The sequence below is a fragment of the Eucalyptus grandis genome, chromosome 1 (genome assembly GCF_016545825.1).
Source record: "Eucalyptus grandis isolate ANBG69807.140 chromosome 1, ASM1654582v1, whole genome shotgun sequence".
NCBI classification, from domain to species: Eukaryota; Viridiplantae; Streptophyta; class Magnoliopsida; order Myrtales; family Myrtaceae; genus Eucalyptus; species Eucalyptus grandis.
This window is the reverse complement of record NC_052612.1, coordinates 20,661,224-20,682,128: the sequence shown is the minus strand read 5'-3', so window position 1 is coordinate 20,682,128 and position 20,905 is coordinate 20,661,224. Positions and strand designations below refer to the sequence as shown.

General features: G+C 38.3%; 2 protein-coding genes across 4 annotated transcripts; both read left to right on the top strand.

The window, feature by feature from the left end:
- The first annotated feature begins 2,297 nt into the window (after nt 1-2,297).
- Nucleotides 2,298-9,037, top strand: LOC104418868 (protein root UVB sensitive 5). 3 transcript variants are annotated; one of them, XR_005548109.1, is made up of 15 exons: nt 2,298-2,512; nt 2,591-2,650; nt 3,112-3,263; nt 3,386-3,486; nt 3,674-3,732; nt 4,065-4,111; nt 4,190-4,268; nt 4,350-4,422; nt 5,550-5,639; nt 6,587-6,646; nt 6,754-6,867; nt 7,098-7,158; nt 7,237-7,335; nt 8,003-8,095; nt 8,186-8,240. XR_005548109.1 is itself a non-coding variant. In XM_010030370.3 (15 exons), the coding sequence occupies exons 1-15, from the start codon at nt 2,328-2,330 to the stop codon at nt 8,414-8,416; spliced, it is 1,524 nt and encodes a 507-aa protein (XP_010028672.2). In that variant the 5' UTR covers nt 2,298-2,327; the 3' UTR covers nt 8,417-9,037. The 3 variants fall into 3 exon arrangements, 2 of the variants coding, with proteins under 2 accessions (XP_010028672.2, XP_039162013.1); XM_010030370.3 differs by having other exon boundaries at nt 7,237-7,355; nt 8,186-9,037; XM_039306079.1 differs by lacking the exon at nt 8,003-8,095 and having other exon boundaries at nt 7,237-7,355; nt 8,186-9,037.
- An 8,674-nt stretch (nt 9,038-17,711) lies between these two features.
- Nucleotides 17,712-20,356, top strand: LOC104419020 (E3 ubiquitin-protein ligase AIRP2). The gene is made up of 5 exons (XM_010030558.3): nt 17,712-18,193; nt 18,807-18,957; nt 19,093-19,159; nt 19,292-19,526; nt 19,951-20,356. The coding sequence occupies exons 1-5, from the start codon at nt 18,129-18,131 to the stop codon at nt 20,156-20,158; spliced, it is 726 nt and encodes a 241-aa protein (XP_010028860.2). The 5' UTR covers nt 17,712-18,128; the 3' UTR covers nt 20,159-20,356.
- The last annotated feature ends 549 nt before the right edge of the window (nt 20,357-20,905 follow it).

The window sequence follows — 20,905 nt, the reverse complement described above, 5'->3', positions numbered from 1 at the left end:
TCGATTAATGTCAAAGTCTTCTTCTTGGTGGGTTGAGAATGTCGAGAGGATTGGATTTTCTTGCAGAGGAGGCATGGCGTTTGCTATCAAGTCGAAGAAGGACACGCATTTCGCAGTCGTTGGATCGCGAAATGAAATGATAGATCTCTAGTTGAAAATTGCAAGAACTACATATATATGGTACGACATTTGTATTGGAATCAAGATAAAACTGGTTATGAAACGGCTCTTGGCCAATGTGCGGTTTGTTTACAGGATTGCTTGAATTCAGTATGTTGAAAATCGAACCGCAAAAACAACCGATTTGTTCAGTGTTAAGTTTAGGACCCGCCATAATATAAAATATTATGCGAATTTTATAAATGTTTTTTAAAAAAAAATACATGGGAATCTGCATCTTAATGTTTATATATCACGGATGTTTCGAGCACGTGTTTGCAAAACTTAGATCAAGCTAAAAATAAAATGAAAAAAGTTTACGTTGGAAGTCATACCGCTAATCGAACCAAACTTATCAATGCTATTAAAACCGAACATACCAATCCAAAAGAACAAAAAAATAAAAATAAAGAAAAAGGGCAAAAAATGATCGGAAAACACATCTTTACTAATCGAACTGGTTCGACGAGCTGGTTCAATTTTGAAACCTTTCTTCGCAAACTGTTGCGTTAATATGATAGTTTTCACCTTACCCACTTTTGTATAGAATTTCGCAAAAATGCATCTTTAAACATATTGGTATAATTACACGATTGTTAGGAGGAAATTGGTCAACATCTTTATCTTTTTCGAAAAATTTCAAATAGAATCCCCAAGTGAGACCGTTTATTCAAGAAAATCCTTAAAATGAATCATGTCCCAAACAAGGCTGTCAAGTGAATAATTTAGTCTCAAAACACACTCTGACTCATCAGCCAGTCAAATTTTCGTTAGCCGGCCAACATGCCATTTTTCTCATTGTTGACACATAAAATTATCCTTACAGCCATGTGTTGGCCATGAGGGATATTGACATTCAAAATTATCCTCATTGTCAGGTGCTGGTTATGATCAACATCAACCCTCATATTAGTCATAGAGAGAAGTATAGCCAAGGTTTTCAAAAGCCCTTGAGCTAGATTTTGATGGGCCTACAAGTGGAAATGTGTGATTCAATAAAGTAGTTGATTGCCACGTATTCAGGCCAACAGACACTATTGTAGACGTAAAATTCAAATAGAATTGGCACCAAAATTTAGGTGGGAACAATCGATACTTAAAAGGGCACGCAAAATCAAAAGTGCAGTTAATACTTGCAAAACAAGTCATGCCTACATCGTCGAACAAGTCAGAAGGCAACAAGATATGAATAAAGCGGTTAAGCAGAGAATGTAAAGCGACTTTCAAGGAGGGATTAGCCAACCAACGGTTACCAAATTGGCATATAAATGCTACAAACATCCAATGAAGAGCCTCCCAAACAACATATCAAAATCCTTTATCTTATCCTTATAATTATCTTAGCCAACCTAGTTTAGCTATTGTTTCAGATTCCTATCGTAGATTCAATTCCGACAAGTGTCTATATTTTAGATAGTATTATTGATTAGATTCTGACGTTGTGTCCTTATATCCATATAGTAGTAGCACATACCTAATGTTATTTCTACTGTTCAACGTCGTCAATTAAATTCCAACATTATGTTCTCATATACACCTAAAAGCAATACCTATTCGATGTTGTTTCCACTATTCAGTATTATTGATTAGATTCTGATGTTGTATTTTCAAATCAATCTAGGAGTAGTGCCTTATCAATATTATTTTTATTGTTCAGCATTATTGGACTACTTTCGATATTGTATAAATTACTTGATCTTACTAGTCTTTCATTAGCTTATTGAAGTGTGTTTGAATTAAGCTAATATTGATTATCATTGATTCCAAGATTGTACTAAACGATTCCATTAAATTCAAGACTATAGTATATCTCTATTAGTACTTGACAAAACCTAAGTCCCCTTAAATAAAAATCAAAACATAACACTTGGCGAATGTCGTTGCAAGATCCAAAACCAGTGAAACACTTGTCATGGCTAAGGTTTTTTTTTTTTTTCCCCTTTTCTTTTCTCTCCGTTTTCTCATTGTATCGTCAGCTGGGAGTATGCGTTGAGACTAAATTGTCCTTGGACTTTTGGAAAAAAAAAATTTAATAATTTCCACTCTAGGGACCTCTTTTGAGATACAAATAGTTTATGAGGCTCTTACTACAAAATTTTCCAAATTTCTTTATGTCAACCGATCTTTTATGGGAGGAAAGAAGATAACAAAAAACACAGAGAGTCAGCATGTCTCAAACGGTGCACCTCTCGTTCCCGCACCGCGCCTTCCTCCTCTCCCGCCGCCCCCGCCGGCGGAGAAGCAGCCGCCAAGACGGCGGAGCCCCGCCGCCGCCGCCGCCGCCGCCTCCCTCCTCCTGCTCCCGCGGCTCTCCTCCACGCGCCGCCGACCACGAAGACGCCGCCATTCCCAGGTGAAGCTCCGGAACCTGCTTCTTCCCTTCCCTTCCACCCCGCCGCGTTCGTGACGTGCGGTTTTTCTTCGGAAGCAGGTGCGAGGCTCCGTCTCCCGTGGTTCTGGTGGAGCGGTACGGCGACGGCACCGCTAAGAGGTTCGTCAGCTGATCGCTCTCCTTCTGTTTTTCCCGAATGTTCTCGATTGCGCTCCGCCGTGGATTTCGTGCGAATGAACGCTGAAATCGAAACTGAGCTCGATGAGTTTCGGCTCGTCAGACCAAATCACGCTCTCTTGCATCGTTCATCATAGTGAATCGATCGCTCTTCGGAGCTCTCTGAGACGTTGCCGAGGAGCGAAATAGAGCCGAGGTTAGGTCGATCGCTCGGGGAAGAAAACGCAATGCCCTTCGAGTTCCCGCCGTTCGCCCGAACTGAAAGTGATGCTGCGGTTTGTTAAGTGGAGGAGGAAAAGAATGTTGTTCTGGATTTAGTTTTTATGTCGTTATGGAAATGATGATCATGTTCTCCGTAAGGCATAGGCTGAAAAGCTCTGCTGTGGCAAGTTAATGCGCTTCTCGTTTTCCCGACTTTTGCTCTGCTCTTCTCGTGTATGCAGGTATACATTACATGACAACTCGCTGTCGAAAATTTCTCTTGGAAAACACATATCGGACGAAAATGAAATTGAGGGGACGCTTGCTGATGACCTGAAATTAGCGTTGCTACCTGATTCCGTAAAAGATTTTATATTCCCCTCGGGCTTTCCAGGTGAGCAGCATCTGTTGTCTGGATTAAGGTTTCGATTGTTGTGATTTCTGCTTTTGGTGGTTTTTGTGTTCTTTAGTCTTTACTATGTTTCTTTTTTGTGTGCTTTCTCATGTTCCTTGCAGAGTCGGTTTCGGATGATTATTTGCAGTATATGTTGTTACAGTTTCCCACGAATGTCACTGGATGGATTTGTCACGCGCTGGTCACCTCGAGTCTCCTAAAGGCATGTCACTGTCAGCTGTCAAGCCTAATATTCTGCTTTATATTCAATATGTTGTGTTAAATGTGTAGTTTTGGCCATTATCTGGCTCTGTATCAAGGATTTTCGTGCTAGAAAACTTGGAATTCAGTACTTGTCATGCCATGGATTCTGGATAAGAACATCACTAACTTGTAGCATGATAGTGCAGGCTGTTGGTGTGGGCTCTTTCTCAGGAAGCACTGCCGCTGCTTCTGCTGCTGCCATTAGGTAACATCTCTCTCTCTCTCTCTCTCTCTCTCTCTCTCTCTCTCTCTCGCACGCACCCGACAATGCGTGCATCAGGATACATGCACACAGACGTAGAAAGCATGCAGCAATGAATAGAGACAAAGTTATATGCACGCAGACTGGAAAACCCAGATGCAGGCACATAACTATGTCCTGCTGCTGTATTTGAACACTGCACTCATGCAGATATTTGCTTCCCCCACCGTTAATCTTTTATGTAAGTTATTGTCTATAATCTTCCATTTCCACTTTCATGTGAATCAAATAATCCATTTGTAGGAATGAGCTCTGCTTCTTTATCTGTTAATCAGATGGGTGTCAAAGGATGGCATTGGAGCTGTTGGCCGTTTACTTATTGGTCTGTATATCCTGAATATAGCTTGAGGTTAGAATTTGCTTCCACTGTAATTTGCTCTAATAGCTGTTAATTTTCCAGGTGGCCGATTTGGGAACGTCTTTGATGATGATCCAAAACAGTGGCGAATGTATGCAGACTTTATTGGCAGCGCTGGAAGGTATTGTTCACTGTATTGGGCATCAGTTATTTGGATATCAAATCTTAGTTCTCATGAGAAGACACTATTAAATTTGTGCAGCATCTTTGATCTGACAACTCAACTTTATCCTGCCTATTTCTTACCGCTTGCATCTCTCGGTAATCTTGCCAAGGTAAATAATAAGTTAAGCTTGCTGCAAGTTTCTTTCCAAAAGGCATAGGCCTGTCACTAAGCTTTAATTACTCTGTTGTAAATTAGCTTTAATTCCTTTGGTTCACCATTTATTTACATGCTGTGGGCTATCTGAAATGTTCCAGAGTAGGTATGGCCGAGATTTGGTGGGACTTGAGATACAAAACTCTTGAGTGTTGATTGTTGTTAATAAGCTTTGAATCATACTTTTACATTGACTGAATTTTGGCATGAAACCATAATAATTTTCAAATTCAAAGAGCCTCATGTTTGATTAAAGTTTTCATCTTACATATCAACATATAATGAAACTTATTTAATGAGAAGTTGGGACCATAGATGGGGGAAGGTGAATGGCTTTCAAGGATTGGGTAGCTGAACCTCTATATGCAGAATGGAAAAAGCCCTTGATATAAGATTGACCATGAGCTAGGATGCTATCAGTTAAGTGTAAGTTTTAGAGTGAGTTGAATTGGCCATCTTGACATAGATAGCCAAAAGAAAATATCCGTAGCATGAAGAAGACAGTTTGGAAGCAAAAGAGAGATGGATAGAATGATTGGAAAGGAGTAAATTCTGACAAAAATATTTTTTTTTTCTATATTGTATCTTTGTTGAATATCATGCTCTTCAGACTTACATAAGCAACCAAAGCAGACTAAATTTAATTGAAACAGTTAAGTTAAGCGGAAGAAGAAAAGGAAAAGGATGTTGGCTTTTCTTGTTCTTGCTTAGTGGACTCTTGGACGATTCATTCTTTTCCTTGCCTTTTTTTGGTGGTGGCTAAGGGCTGGATTCCTAACTTTCGTAAAAATCAGAAAAAAATTCAGAGTGCCTACTCAAGTCTGCTCCTTTAAGATTAAAGCAAGAGTGCATAAATGCATGAGATGATAAAAAAAACTGGGCTTCCATGCAGTGGTAGGAATAGGTGTATTGGCTCTCCACATGCTTTACCTCGCACTTGGTATTAATTTTGTGAAGGAATTTGATTGCATTTTTCCATCTATATACACATGACTGGACTGCTTCTCCGACTGCTAAAGATTTTCTGCTTATTGCCATATCTAATCTAATTTTTCTTTGTTTGTTGAAACATCATATGAACAGGCTGTTGCGAGAGGGTTAAAAGATCCTTCCTTCCGTGTGATTCAAAACCATTTTGCAATGTCTGGAAATCTGGGTGAAGTAGCAGCCAAGGTACAACTACCACAGTGCTGCTGCAAATGTCAGTGCACATGATAATGCAAATTTGAGATTGTGATCTTGGTGTTTTATTGCCATTCCTTATCTGTTTCATTCTTAAAGCATCTATTCTAATTTTGTCCTCATTTGATGATGGATTTTACACAAATAGCTTATTGACAAGGTTAGGTACACTTAGATTTGATCATTTTATGAAAATGGCATCCGTGGATGCCTAACCCGTGCTAAGATCAGCCTAGCAGGCTGTCACCATCAGACTAGGCGGGCCTGGGGGAGATTTGGATGAACATAACTAATAATTTCTGAGAATCTCAATCTTCTATTAAACCTTACTTAAGTTGTCTTTTGTGCTTCCTGACAAGTCCAGAATGTTCTGAAACCTTATCAAAGCAGCACCGTGCTTTTTCTGGAAGCTTCATAAGCAAGTATCAGTAGTATTGAGCAAATAGTCAATCTGATTTGCATGATATGGAGCACGTGTTTCCTGTGGAAATGATGTGATAGTTCACCTAGTAATGCATGTTAAAAAGTATTTAAAAAAGAGCTTTAACCTACTACTTTTATTACATGTTGGATGCATCTTCGATTCTTTTTTGTTGTCATTGATTGACATGTGAACAAAGTTTCTTCTGCATTGCTCTGTTGTAGCATGAAAAGCAATGTCACTCCAATTGATCATCATCTATATTATGCTCTATTTGTTTTCTATTCTCCTGAATAATAAGTGTCAATATGGAAGCTGATGCTGGCATAACTAAATAGTAGCTGCTTGTCTAATGAAAGCAGCTAGCTGCGAACTGGCTAGAAGCATGCTTATGAATTTTGTCAGGAAGCATTTTAGTAAAAAGAAAGGGCCAGGAACAGCCTCGTCTTAGATTGTCTCTTTAATCTTCCATGAAGGCCATCTTCTGCTTTTCCTGATGATTGTAGAATGTTTTCAGGAGGAAGTTTGGGAAGTAGCTGCTCAATTGCTCGGTTTAGCTATAGGGATACTTATTTTGGTAAGTCATCTGCTTTACTATTAGGTGATGTCCTATTTCTTTAACTTAGGAATGTATTGTACATGAAAGAAACATCAGTTCACATTGATTTGCAATTACCAATGCAGGATACACCTGGTCTTGTTAAATCTTATCAGTCTTTAGCATTGACTTGGACGAGCGTGAGACTTTTTCACCTTTGGTTACGATATCAGTCTCTCTCAGTGTTGAAATTCAATACGGTACGTTCACACCTATCATTGACCATCAAGAGAAAGAAGGCTAGGAATGATAATTGTTTTTGTGTTAGTAGAACACCCTTTTCAAGATTCTATGCTATTCTTCCACTTTTCTCGAAGACCCTGCTTTCTGCTGGTTAGACAGAATTAGACAAAGGAGGATAGTAGAAGGAGGTAGATTGTTATAATCATTGTTTTTCTTAACTGATGATTTAATGCGATCATTTTGGCAGATAAATATCAAGCGTGCTCGAATACTTGTAAAATCACATGTGTCAAGCTCAAAAGTTCCTGGTAAATTTATACATATTTCAGGTTTTTGTGATTCTGATTCTTCTTCAGTTGATCAGTCGTAATGCCTAATTGATTTAGGATGTGATGAATGCAATGCAAGAGAAAATATTCTTGTTTGGCAAAGATTTTTGAAGCCATATATACGTTTTGGTGTGCCATTTGAAGAGATGATAAGAGGTGAGAAGGCTATTTCTCAGGTATGCAGAATTTATGGCCTCATATGGTTAAAGTCTATTTCCTATTACATCAAGTATTGAGGAAACTTTCAGACTCAAATTCCCTGCCAGGGTCCAGGATTTCATCCTGTCAAACTGGGTTGCATATTTAGGCTGAATAATAATGATTTTTTCTTACCTCTTTTGGCCAAAATGAGATGTGACTTTTTTAATTTGAAGAACGCATACAGTATTGGGGGAGTCAGTTTTGTGCTCGAAGAAGTCAGTTTAATTAGTTTATCATTACTTACTATGCTTCTGAAGGGACTTTAGACAGATCAAAAGGTGACTATTGTTCAATCGGCAGTGAATACTGTTTCCTTTATTGAACTTGGATGAGCTTGCCATTAACTTAAAATGATTGTGCAAAAATATTTTCTTGGCCACTTGAAGTGAACTTCTTAATTCCCAATTCTCAAGTTGATTTCTTAAATAAACAAAGCTGCTTATTTGAACCTAACTTGGTCGGGTTTCACCTGATTAGATTAGTTTGCTGGATGGATGGATTTCCTCGTTAGAGTCAAGAGTCAATTCTTGATCGAACCAAAAAAAAAAAAAAAAAAAAAAACGAATTAGTTCTTAATTGGCTGGAAAAGAAATATGCTAAAACATCTTTTTTGCGCCCTTAGGTAAGTGAACTTTTGAAACTATATGGAAAGGAGGAATACATTCTTAGTGTAAATTCAAGTCATGAAGACTTTGAGATCTTCATTGCATTTAAGGTATGGCTTTTTAACTTAAGCAATGGGGCCAGATATGAGGTAACTCCATGTATGCATTGTTGTTTCTCTAATATAATCTCATCTAATCAGGTCGGAGCTACAAGTTCATCAGTGTTGCGGGGTCTGTGGCAAGCTAATTGGCTGCATGAGAACTGGGACAATGCAGCCGATGTAAACAATCAGCTGGCTTTGAGCCTTTCCGAGATGGAAAAGAGGTTCGAAGATTTTCTGCAGCAGCTGGATGAAGCTGGTTGGGATAGACATAATATAACTCTGAGGGTTCCGAAGGAAATCTTGATTGATCAGATTTCTGCAATATGACGGATTGAGTCATAACTGTAAATGCTGGTCCAACAGAACGAGCCCTCGAACAAGTCATAACTTTGGAGTCATCAGGCTGGCAATCTATACTTAAGCTGGTTTCTTGGGCTAAACAGCCAGAAATTTTGCGGCTCTTGCCTAATCCAAGCTGCTATAAGTAGTTTTCGATTCTGACCTTCTATTGCTTGGGAGGAGGAAAGTATTCAGTTGTTGTCTGCATATAGAGTTTGGCCTTTTATTAGGATGTTAGTGTCCGTGTCCGACATTATCTGCTTTGACAAGGCAACAAGACAAGGAAAAGAAATACGTCTGACTCGGGGAATTTTCATCTCCAAGAGGTCTATACATGGAGGAGATTATAACCGCGTCATCATACTTTTAGCAATCACTTGGCTCGGTGGAATTTGTAAAATCTTCTGAACAGTTGAACTTTGATCATTCGTTCTATACAGTTCTCTATGAAAGCTGATGTGATGTGGTGTCTTTCATTTTGGTGGACAAGTGCTGCAGCGGCGGTCTTATACCGCTCCCCTTGTAACGGTTGATAAGGCTGTAATATCACATCTAGCACAACTATAATGTAATTATATGAGGGAGTGACCCTCGGGTGATTTGTTTTCATATGCCAGTACGTGCCTCAGGCAAGGGTTTTCGTTGGCAGGTCACACCAGATGCCCAAGGTTCCCGGTCTCGGGTGAGCCCAACCTTGCTTGAGGCGGCATTCATCCTCAGGCGAATGGCCACGGCGGAGACCCTTGGCTGGGGTTCGGCAGCAGATGCTAGTTAACAGCAAATCGGCAAGAACTTATTCTGAACGCAACAGACGCTAACACTGATGCAAAACTTACAAGTCGGTGCACCTTTCGAATCAAGTTTCAGAGCCGGGGGGTTAATTTAAATCGCCGGAAGTTGGTGGCTCTTTAATGGAAGATACGCCTTTGGTCTTTCTTGCTTAAGGTCTTCCGGTTTCAGCTATTGCACTTAAATTCATAAGTAGCTAAGACCGCGATACATCCATCGTGCTTCGATTTTTATTAATTTCATGTGATGACAGCCGACTTCGCGTTCCGCGGCGACCGTGATTTCAACCCAAACTTAATGAGTGATGATGACCTAACAATAGCAACACTATAGCTAGCCACCTTATGGCCGTCCTATCTCCTTGTCCTCACCGGGCTAAACGGAAGTCAGGAGTGGAACGAGGCACCGATCCCGCCTCATTTATATGTTCATCATCACGTTCATCCGACAACGCTCCTAAGCAATGATATTTATTCTCATCCCTATCCCGACAGCCGCCGCGACCTCGAGAATTGGGATCATAGAAAAACCCGCGCCAACGAAAGCAAAGTTCTTGCCCCTTGCCCTTTTTGAGAAGACAGAAGGGGCAAATTCCCCCTTACAAAAGGGACCTACAATCTCCTCATCTCCAATGCCCACTAGGTCAAAAGACAATGCCAATTTCACATAATTAATTGCACACCGCATTTCTTCTAATGACCCTCCCCCCTTTCCTTTTTTTCTCTTCTCGTTTGCATAAAGAACACGCCAAATCAATGAAGTGGCGAGTGCGCAAGGAATACTTCATTTCTTGTATGGCGTGCTAACTAAACTACATAAACCCAAATTATAATTTTTCTAAAATCATCCGAGAATTAATGATATAATAATTCATAGCCCAATCGCCAAATTTTTATGGTGGTAGTAGTTGCTTGGCAGTTAGCTCCAACTCGATATTCCTCCAAAAGCTTCCATGCTCAGATAGGGGATTTGGATAGTGACACGCGTCCAAGGATAAGAATTCTGCATCATTTCATGCCATTTCCAAAGTATTTCAATGTAACCGTAAAGCTTTTTTTGTTTTTTTTTTGTTAATAGTAAAAGGGTCAGGTTTTTGCGTCATGTCGTTCCGACATGAATGCAACTAGAACCTATTTACCGGACAATTCTCGATCTCCCAAACTTGGATCTTGAACATGTTGATGGTCGTCGAGCATCGTCCGCGAAACTTCTTTCTTCTTCTTCGTTTTTTGTCGTTTGACGAAATAGAAGCTAAAGGAAAACAGTGTTAAGTACTTAATCCGGATAATCCCACATTTTCTTTTCTCTTTAATAATTTTAGCAGATAGGGAGTGTGTCGGTCCTGCAAGCAAATGGTTGCTTCACACAACACGAATGAAGCCAAAGTGGTTATCCTTGTTTCCTCCTCTTTTTCGGTTGGTTGGGATGTCCTTGTCACCAGAGAAATAATTATACGAAAAAGCAGCAATACAAATAAAGAATTGGGTATTGTAATCTGCTTTTGATTGCACGAATTAGATTCCCAATTCCGATTTTAATATTGTGTATTTGGTCTTATTATTGGAATATTTAAAAAAGGTACTCGGGCAATAAGTTACTTGAGGGGTCAAACAAAGATTCCGTGCTGAAAAACAGATTCCGTGAGATGCACAAGAACCTTTTTTTCTGGATGGAATCATATGAGTCGTTCCGCATGTACAGGAACCAAATTGGAAAAAAATGAAATTATTAATAAAAATTAGGAAAAAATTATACAAAATTCCCGTAGACTTTGAAGGTAGTATAGTTCGTGCCGAACTTTCAACTACTGTCGGACGATATCCTCTGTGCTCTCTCATTTTTTGTTACAGCGTTGGCTCTGTTATTTGCTCCGTTAACGTGTGAATGCGCATGACTTGTAAAGGGTAAGAAAATATTTTCTTCTTATTTTTTGCAGAAATCTTTTCTTAACTTTTGATTTCCATAAAATGGAAAGATATACAACATTGTAGAAAACTAAATGAACTGAAATACTACTAATTGAAAGAAATACATTTTAACAAAGAATTTGTTAAAATTTGATACATATAGCCACTTTAATAGAAATAAAAGGATAATTTGAGAAAAAATAAACACAAATTAAATAAATAAATAAGGGGGAAATGCCTCAATTACATGTCAAAGACAAAAACAGATTATTCAATCTGCATATTTAGAAACCACTGGGATTCGCCCCAGTGGCCACCCTTCCAACATGAAAGAGGGGGTGAGGGGTTCAAATCCCCACCTTCTCAAGGGGAATAGGGTGGGAACGCGTAAGTTTCAAAAGTGGGTTTCGACTCTCACGCCTTGTAAGAGACGAGGTAAAAGTCCGAGAGTGGGTATAAAGTAGGAATAGAGTAGTATCGACAAAAAAAAAAAATACATATTTAGAGGGTTAATTAATACATTATACTCAATTAAAAGAAATATTTCAGAAAAATTTTAAAAGAAAATGATATCCTCAATTCATATAAAATGATTAATATAAATATAAGGTAGTATTTTTTTTATATAATTTTATAAATCGAAATTTTCATTAATTGACCATTTAAAAGTACATAATTCCTTATTCATTTTTTGTAATTTGACATTTTTGTTATTGACGCATTTTACATTTTACTTAATATTTTTTCCTTAAAGTATCGTTTAGTTCTATTAATATATTCATCAATTTTTTTATTCTTCACAATTATTTATGGACTAATTTTTTGACATTATTATTTTATTTATTTTCTCTCCACTTTATTATTCTTCATTTTATGCAAATCAATGGAAAAGAGAGATTTCCTTTTTAAAAAAAAGTACACTTTTCCTCTTGAGAAGTCATGTGAATTGCACATGCTAACAGAACATATAACTAAGGGTTAATAGTTGTCACAAAACGAAAGCTCGGGGGTAATGTATAACCGTCAAAAGTTTAAGGGGCAAACGTATACTACTTCCAAAGTATATGGGAGTTTTGTGTAATTTTCTCCAAATAGATTAAATTATTGGATTAAATTACATCGACACCCACTCGATTTTGTCAAAATTACTCGAACTCCTGGTTGGTCCATGAAAAGTTGACTTTGAATTTACAAAACTCCACGTCACCAAGGAAGAGACACGCAAAGCAATCGGGGTCCAAGTTAAAGTGACCCGACCCGCTTGATCAGAAATACACAAAATTCATGATGTCTAAAAAACCAGTTGAGTCTTTCTCCCTTTCAAATCACCATTGTTCTTTTTCTTCTTCAACCCCGAATGTCTAAACTCTAACTTATACATCCTCTTCTTTCACGGTCTAGCGTGATTCACCTCGTGATTGGATCTCAGTCGATCTTGTTCGAATTGAGTATGTTAAATTGTACATACTTTAAATCTAGTCAAAATCAAGTCAAGCTCGAATGTATATGTCAAGTTTTATATGGGGCCGAGTTCAAGCAGCAAAAGAGTACTCTATGGGGCTTGAGTTAAGTTTCAAGCTTCGAATCGATAATTCTAGTTAAGCTGAAATTTGGCACTATATCAACTTAACTCAATTTGATTGCATCCCTAGGTGTAAAGCCATATGACCCGAGATAACAATCAACTCCAAAGTATATTTGGTTTTGTCTGTTAACTTACAAAATTTTTATTGTCACATCATTTAAAATCCTCAAAAATTGTTTAACGTCTTTGACTTGCTTTGGTTACTTTGTGCCTTCTAAACTACAGTTCAATACACACAATAATCTATAGTGTGATGTCAAGGATTTTGTTAATGAGTATTTTAGAGATACTTCATTTAAAATGCATTTAAGCAAATATTATAATTTTCAATTTACCGACTCTTGTGTTACGTGTAATCACTTATTAAAAATCATAATATTTTTCTTGTTAAGTATATTTAACAAATGTTTTGAGATACTCATTAACAAGATATTTACGTCAATTGATTGTACATGAGAACTCATGGTATGAACATGGAATTTGGTGAAATTGTAACTAATTGTTTATGTTCTTGCTATACTTTGAAGAACATAATCATGACCATTCAGCACTTTACTAATCTTTTGAAACCAAGAGGGTCTTTGACGAGGGCGTAGAGTGCAATTTTGAAAACGTAAGGGGGCGTCCGAGTAATTCTGTCAAACTCGAGAGGATGCCCAAGTAATTTCGTATAATCATTGAAAATACGCCATAACCGGTGCTTACGTGCAATCGCACTCAACCTGTAATTAGCGAATGTCGATGTCTTCGAACTCACTCCTCTTCCTATCTTTTTGTGCGCTTTAAATTTCGTCGTTTTCCGGCACTAAAAGTGACCCCACATCAATCTATCTACAATTTAAATAGAGAGAGAGAGAGAGAGAGAGAGAGAGAGAGGGGGAGGGGTGGTGTATCTAGTATTTATTGCGCGGATGACAAGATTGATGTGATGTGACCGACCGCTCACTTTTACTTGAGTGATACATTTGTCGTCTTTGGTGGCGGTGCCTAATTTTGAAAGGATAAAATGCTCCAGAAATTTAAAAATTTATAATGACAAAAATAATTGAATTTTAAAGTTTGTAAAAAATATAATAAAATTATAAAATTTATTAAATTGATGCAATTCAGTCTTTGCATTAACTTCATCCAACTTGATTGACGGAAAATACTTACATGAGTTTTTAATACTTTTTCTTTATTACATAATGATTCCATCCACGTGACTAAAACAATATCATTTTAATATAATTCTTCTTTTAATACAGCTCATTTAAATCCAAATAAAGAAAAGTTGAATAAAAAAAATAATTGGGAAACCATACAGTCGGAGTTGCAAGCCTTAATTGTTCACCATCCCACCTTTGTTGGGTCTTTTTCGACAATGGTGAGGCAAGGATGGCAAGGGCTTGCAACCCTAGCCATTTGCTTTCTCCAACTTTTTATGAAATTAAGTTATTTTTATTTCATTTTTAAAAAAATTGTATTCAAAATCAAATTTGAATGAAAACAATGTTTTAGCAAAGTAAGAGAGAGAAAGTATTAAAAAAAAAAGCCACATCATCATTTTTCTTTAACCAAGTTAGACAAAGTTAATTAAAAGACTCGTTTGTATTAATTTGATAATTTTTATGACTTAATTGCACCTTTTACAATTTTTAGGACTTTCATTTACTTATCTCTTTCTGCAGTCACTTGTTTCAATTTTATTACACCCTATCATATCATGCAACTATCGCATGAAATATCTTTTCATCATTGTGGGTTAGACGATTCCGTGTGCTCAGTCAAAGGGTGCCAAACCAATCCATGCACAAGTAATCGGTCGAGCAAAACAAAGCTATATGGGTGTTGCATTGCTTTATAGGCATCGATGAGGGTGTTGTGACCCTCTCACTAGTAATGCAACCATTGCCAGTCATCTCTTTCTTATCTTTTTTTATGTGCGTATTCGACCCCAGGCCTTAGATCTAGAGATCAAATTCGTCCAACCTCTTTCCCAATTTTGCTTTCGAAAAAAAAATGTAAAATAAAGAACTTGAATATGGAATGAACCATCTCGCTAAGCACATACTAACAACAACAATAAAAATGCAAGTTGATGTCTTTCAGCAAAATGCCTAATTATTTTTTATTGAAGTACGAGAAAATTCTCTTTATTTTTTTGGCATTTGGAAATTTGTGGTACGAAATGGAGATCAAAATTGGCATTCGCAAACAAGAAGCTGTAGGATGCAAAGTACAATCACAAGTCGCGTGATGTGGTTGGCGATTCCTTTTTGCCTTCCTCTGTTTTATTAATGGCGACACAAGGCTCAAGTGGCCCACTTCTTTTGTCTCATTATCAATGATATTCTGGAATTTTTGTTTTTAGTACAATTAGATTCCTCACCTTCTCAAAATAGTTCACTTTGGTCCTTCCATAACAACTATAGAGTATCTCCCTCTCTTTCAATTTATTCATGTAGGTGTCGATTTTCAAACTCCAATGATTATCATATTCCCTTTAGGAGAGAATACCAAAAATACACTTCACCTTTCATCAAATAACCATTTACATATCCCTATTCTGACGTACACCTATCTTATATACCTTAAAGTAAAACCTAATATTGAAAGAATAAATTATCTTTCCTCACCAACTCATTTTAGTATCTCACTTGAGGCCGGAGTGGTTTGGTTTCTTATGTGGTTCCAGTGTTCTAGGCTGGTATGAGAATTGAGGATCTAGGGATAGAAAATTAGAAAAAAAATGACATTATCGCTAATGAGGATGCAATGTTAATTGATGTGAAGGTACACAATGTTTATAAAAGGTCAAATGTAAAACTCGATAGAAAAAAATGACATTTTCGCAAAGGATGATGCAATGCTAATTGATGTGAAGGTACACAATGTTCGTAAAGGTCAAATGTGGAACTCGAGTGTGTATTCAGTATTTTAGATTGTAGAGATATGCTGGGAGTACAAGGCAGTGAACCTAAATCCAAACCCATATATTCAATTAGATATATCTTCACTCAAAAGTCTAAACCTAGTGGGTTGTAGGCTATTAAAATATATTAAATGCTCCACATCACACTAATTATCTAATGTGTGACTTTTCTAACATAATTCACACGTATATCTCAATAATCTCTCCTAGTATGAGGTCTAGCTCCCTTTAATTTAGGTATCATTTTCTACCAACATAACTCAACTTGAATCTCCATCAACATCCACTTTCATCCCTGATCTCTTTCTCTAAACTGAATCACAAAGGTTGTAATTGGACCACATTACTAACCACAATGCCCACCTTCACCCATGTCTCTTATGCCAGAATTAACATTGGTGACCAAAATTTATGCGCAAAACTAACATGTCAAAAGAGGATGTGATCTTGAGGAAGTTTCTTCCATCGGAATATGCCGTAGACATGTAAACTGAGTTCATTCTTCTAGACAATTTCAGGCTCAACTTGAGCTTGATAGACCGTTTATGATGGTTAAGCATCCATCATGGCATCGAGAGAGTTGAGATAGATAATAAGCATTATGAATCGACTTTAAGTGTCAAGTCAATGCGAAAATCGTTGAGAATATATCAATAGTTTGAGTGAGTTTCCTAATTTGAGTAGATTTCCTAAAAAAAGTTTTTGAATTCTTTTTTTTTTTTTTGGTCAGAAAGTTTTTGTACTCTAGATAGGAATAAAATATATGTATCCAACTCTAATATTAGATTTTTTTTTTTTAATTCTAATATTAGATAGAGTTGAGCAAATAAAATGAATATCATATTTTCTTTCGGTGAGTTTTTTGAACGAGTTCTTTGTGAGAGGTTATGAGATAATACATGTGATTTACTTTGACTTAATCTAAGTGTGGAAAATACTAAAGCCTGTAAATGATTTGATTAATGAATTATCTCTTTCCATAGAGTAATTAGTGACCTTCGGATTGGATCATATATTTATGGTGAATTCACCTCGATTCAATTGTAAAATCTTATCATTTTCACATTAAATTTATAACAATATATGTAAATGGTCATTTGAGTGAAATACAAGGTGCATTTTTCGGTGATTTTTCCTTACTTTTTTAAACTAAAGTGAGTGCTGCGTGCGATTTGCTGGACATTTAGCGGCTACATAAGTTGCTTCCGTGTCCACATTACCGGTTGCTAGGGAAGTCAATTTTAGTAGACAGAGTTTGAACAGTATTTTGTTTTTTTTCGGGGAAAAAGTTCAAATATGCATAGAAATCAGATAAAATTCATATTTTTCCTATTATCTGTTAAATTTGCATTAGGAGCAAAGCTATCCCTTAGGCTCGTCCCCCTTGCCGGAGACCACCAAAAACAATTTTTCAAAAGTCAATGATTTTCACCACCATGGCGCGCACAGATTAGGATGAGCGGTTTCTAGATCGATTCGGATTTTAAATGGAACTTACTCTAGAATCTAAAACTTATCTTGCATACTTGAAAATCTAAAATCTACCGTCTCAATTGGTCATAGGAAATTTACTTAAAAATCAGCCAATTTCTTTTTTCTTTCCTTTTTTTTATTTCAAGCTAAAGAAGATAGGACGCAAATACATCAACACAAATCCTCCATATGTCAATGACAATAATTAATAAACTTGACCATATAAAAACAAATAATAAAAAATTCAAAACACATAATCGTGCTTATCTAGTAATAAGAATCGAATTGCACAGCACAAATTCTACCTTTTTTTTTTTGAATCAATAATCACGCAAACGCCCGATTCCTATGACCAGTTCAATTCAATTGTCATATTTTATCCTGAAGTCATACTCACCCTAGTGTAGACCCCATCCGTGGGCCCGATCAACCCGATCCAAGTTGATCGGGGCACGCTGGTGGGGCCGACCAAGAAATTCAGAGAAAATCCAGGGGCAGTTTCGTACTTTCACCCTCCCCCTCTCTCTCTCTCTCTCTCTCTCTCTCTCTACCCCCTCGGTTTCTGCTGGGTTTAAACTAATTGACAATATAAATGTAAGTGCTGGTGAGAGCTGAGCGGCACTGTTACGTGCGAACCAAGCGAAAGCCAAGTTACCCCCACCCTCTCCACTCTCTCTCTCTCTCTCTCTCTCCCCCAGTCCGAAACGCCACTCCTCCTCTGCTCTGACACACCTCTCCTGCCCGCACGAACTCTACAGAGAGAGAGAGAGAGAGAGAGAGGGTGTCTCCTCTTTCGTCCAAGTGGGTCGGCTCCGTGCTCGCGCGGGGCTGGTTCGGCGGCGTTTTTTGTTCCGTTGTCGGCGGGGGTGGCGGCGGCGGAGGCGGCGGCGGCGGCGGGGGGTTCGTTCTTCTCTTTGTGGGTCGTGCCGTGCCGGGGGCCAGCGCTGCTAGACCGCTCGCTCACGGGGGTGTCGTCTCTGTCTTTTGCGGTCGTTGGATGGGAATTTGCGGGAGAGGAGGCGGGAGAGAGACATGCGGAAATCGTTCAAGGACTCCCTCAAGTCGCTCGAAGCCGACATTCACTTCGCCAATACTCTGTAAACCCGCTATCCTCTTGCAGTCCGCTATAGATATTTCTATATCTGGGGATCTTTCTTGTTTTATGTTTCTTTTTTGGAAATTTCATTTTTTGTTGTGATTTTTTTCTTGGGTTCTCTGTTCTTGATTTGCGCGACCGGCTGAGCAAGATTTCGCGCGTTGATGCCGGTAGATGTTGTTCTGTCGTAGATTCTTGAATTTGGAGGTGAAAGCTTGTGCTGTGTCCTGCTATCTCTTTTCTTCCGCATCGCAGCATATTTCAGTTCCCATTCGGATGCTGAGACTTCTTGTTCATTTAAGAAGGGACTGTGCGTGAAGTGTCTACACGGGCTCTGCAGTGAAACAGATCTTGATGACCACTCAACGTGTGATGTGCCATAGCCCTTGTCCTTGCTCCCTCCCTGCGAATTGAGCTCGTTCGGCCTTGTTATCTGTTCAGTTACTCCATGACCAACTTACCCTTTTGCCTTGTATTTAACCTTTGCTGCGGTGTTTTTCTTGAATTGATCCAACATGGTGTATAGTGAATCTATTGAGAATGTTGTCTCTGCCATCGCACCGAGCCTGACGAATTCAGCAGCTAACTGGTACTGCTCTTTGTTTGGACATCAGAGCTTCGGATTACCCTCGGGAATACGATGGTGCCTGTCTTCAGATGAGATTATCCTGTAGCCCAGCTGCTCGCTTTTTGCTGTTTCTTGTTCAGTGGACTGACTGCCACCTCGCCGGTACCTTAGGACTGCTCAGGATTCTCATTTACAAGGTAGACTGCACTTCCTTGCTTTCTTTTGTTCTTTAATGACATAGTGGTTGTCTCCTTGTGCCAAATTTTGGAAGGGACTTAAAGAAAGCATCTCTTCTGTTCAAGGATGTGCTGATTTGATGGTAATTATTGCAGGCTTATGTAGATGGCAAGACCACCGTGTCTATTCATGAAAGAAAAGCTAGCATTAAAGAGTTCTATGGTTAGTGGAATGAAGTTCTGGCTCTTCCCTTCACTGTTGATGCCTCTTCTAAGTCCTATCAGAATTTCATAAATACTATCCCAAAGGATATTTCACCTGAATCCTACATCAACCTTTGCTTTTCATGAGTAGGTGTGATATTTCCCTCTCTCCTGCAACTTCACGGAGGAATATCTGACGTGGAAGAGAGGAAGCAAAAAGAAGTATGTGCTGCCAAGTACAAAAGAAAAGATGAACTTAACAAGGGAAAACTATCTGAAATTGATATTGAGAGGGAAGAGGAATGTGGCATTTGCATGGAGATGAGTAGCAAGATTGTACTGCCGCATTGCAATCATTCTATGTGCATGAAGTGTTACCGTAATTGGTAAGTCATTTCATGTTAAAAGAGAAATATCTGTGCGTTGCTACATCCTGGTGTATGGACACTATGACAGTTTTGGAGTCTGTGTGATTTAGACCTGCTCAGAAAATGTATGCCTGAATGTGGACATCCCCTGTATTAGAGAACAACCACTCACTGAAATTAGAAAGACATTTAGCCACATGTATTCAGCACTAGTCTCTCCAACAGTAGAATAATCATGCAAGGGATACATTGCCGTGTCAGTGTGTAAGATCAATTTTTAAATCTAGGTCTGATTACTCCATCATCTTGAATATTGCAAATAAAAGTTGGACATTAAAATGTTGAGTCGTGCTGGTAGTGCTTGATGGGTCATGTCATTTGCTTGATTTAAACTGAATATCCAATTCCATTGATGTATGTTTCATCTGCTCGGTTGCTTCAGGCGCGCCAGGTCTCAGTCCTGCCCATTCTGCCGAGACAGTCTCAAGAGAGTAGACTCTGGTGACCTGTGGATATATATGAGCGGCGTCGAGATCCTCGACCTGAACTCCATCGCCAGAGAGAACATGAAGAGACTGGTTATGTACGTACAGAAGCTTCCTCTCGTAGTCCCGGATCCTGTTCATGTCTCCTACGATCCTCATTTCTAATGATTTTTCCGGTGGAGGTCGTACTTGGACATAGATTGTGTTTGTAGATAATACATCATTGTGCATATGTTTATTCATCACATTGCTAGTTGCTACCCATTTAGAATTGTATATAAATGTGTGATCAATATAACTTGTTGTATGAATATTCATATTCTTTTACATGGAAGCGTAAAGCCCAGAGGCTTCTTTAGTGCACTCAGATGATAATAATAATTTTCAACTCAAAATGAGGAATGTTCAGGCGGCGTAATCATAGCTTTCTATTTTCTTCAAGAGAATCTTCCAAAATACAGGAGCAGAGATCTTTAACTTGGAGGGTTTTGAGCTGTTTCCTTTGCGCATCAGGAAAATTCCATTAAGGTTGAAATTCGTTCCAAGTCTTTTCATACAATTCTGTTGATGAAGCATTATCAATGCATCTCATTCTCTACTTTCTTAAAGAAGATCAGGAGCGAACACCCTGCGATCTTGACCATGCATTAAAAATGATCTCAGCCGCTTAACATGAACAGACAGAGAGAGAGAGAGAGAGAGAGAGAGAGAGAGAGAGAGGGTCCCGTTCCAGTAATTAACGTTAGCAATAACCAAAGAAACTCACAAAAGATGATCTTCCTACCACATCATTAAATAACGATCTGTATAATCATATATCGGGAGTCACAAAGAATAATAGGTTTCTATAAACATCGTAGTACTCTGTTTTCATGCGAGTCTTGTTAAACGTGGCCTCGTACTGAACACTCG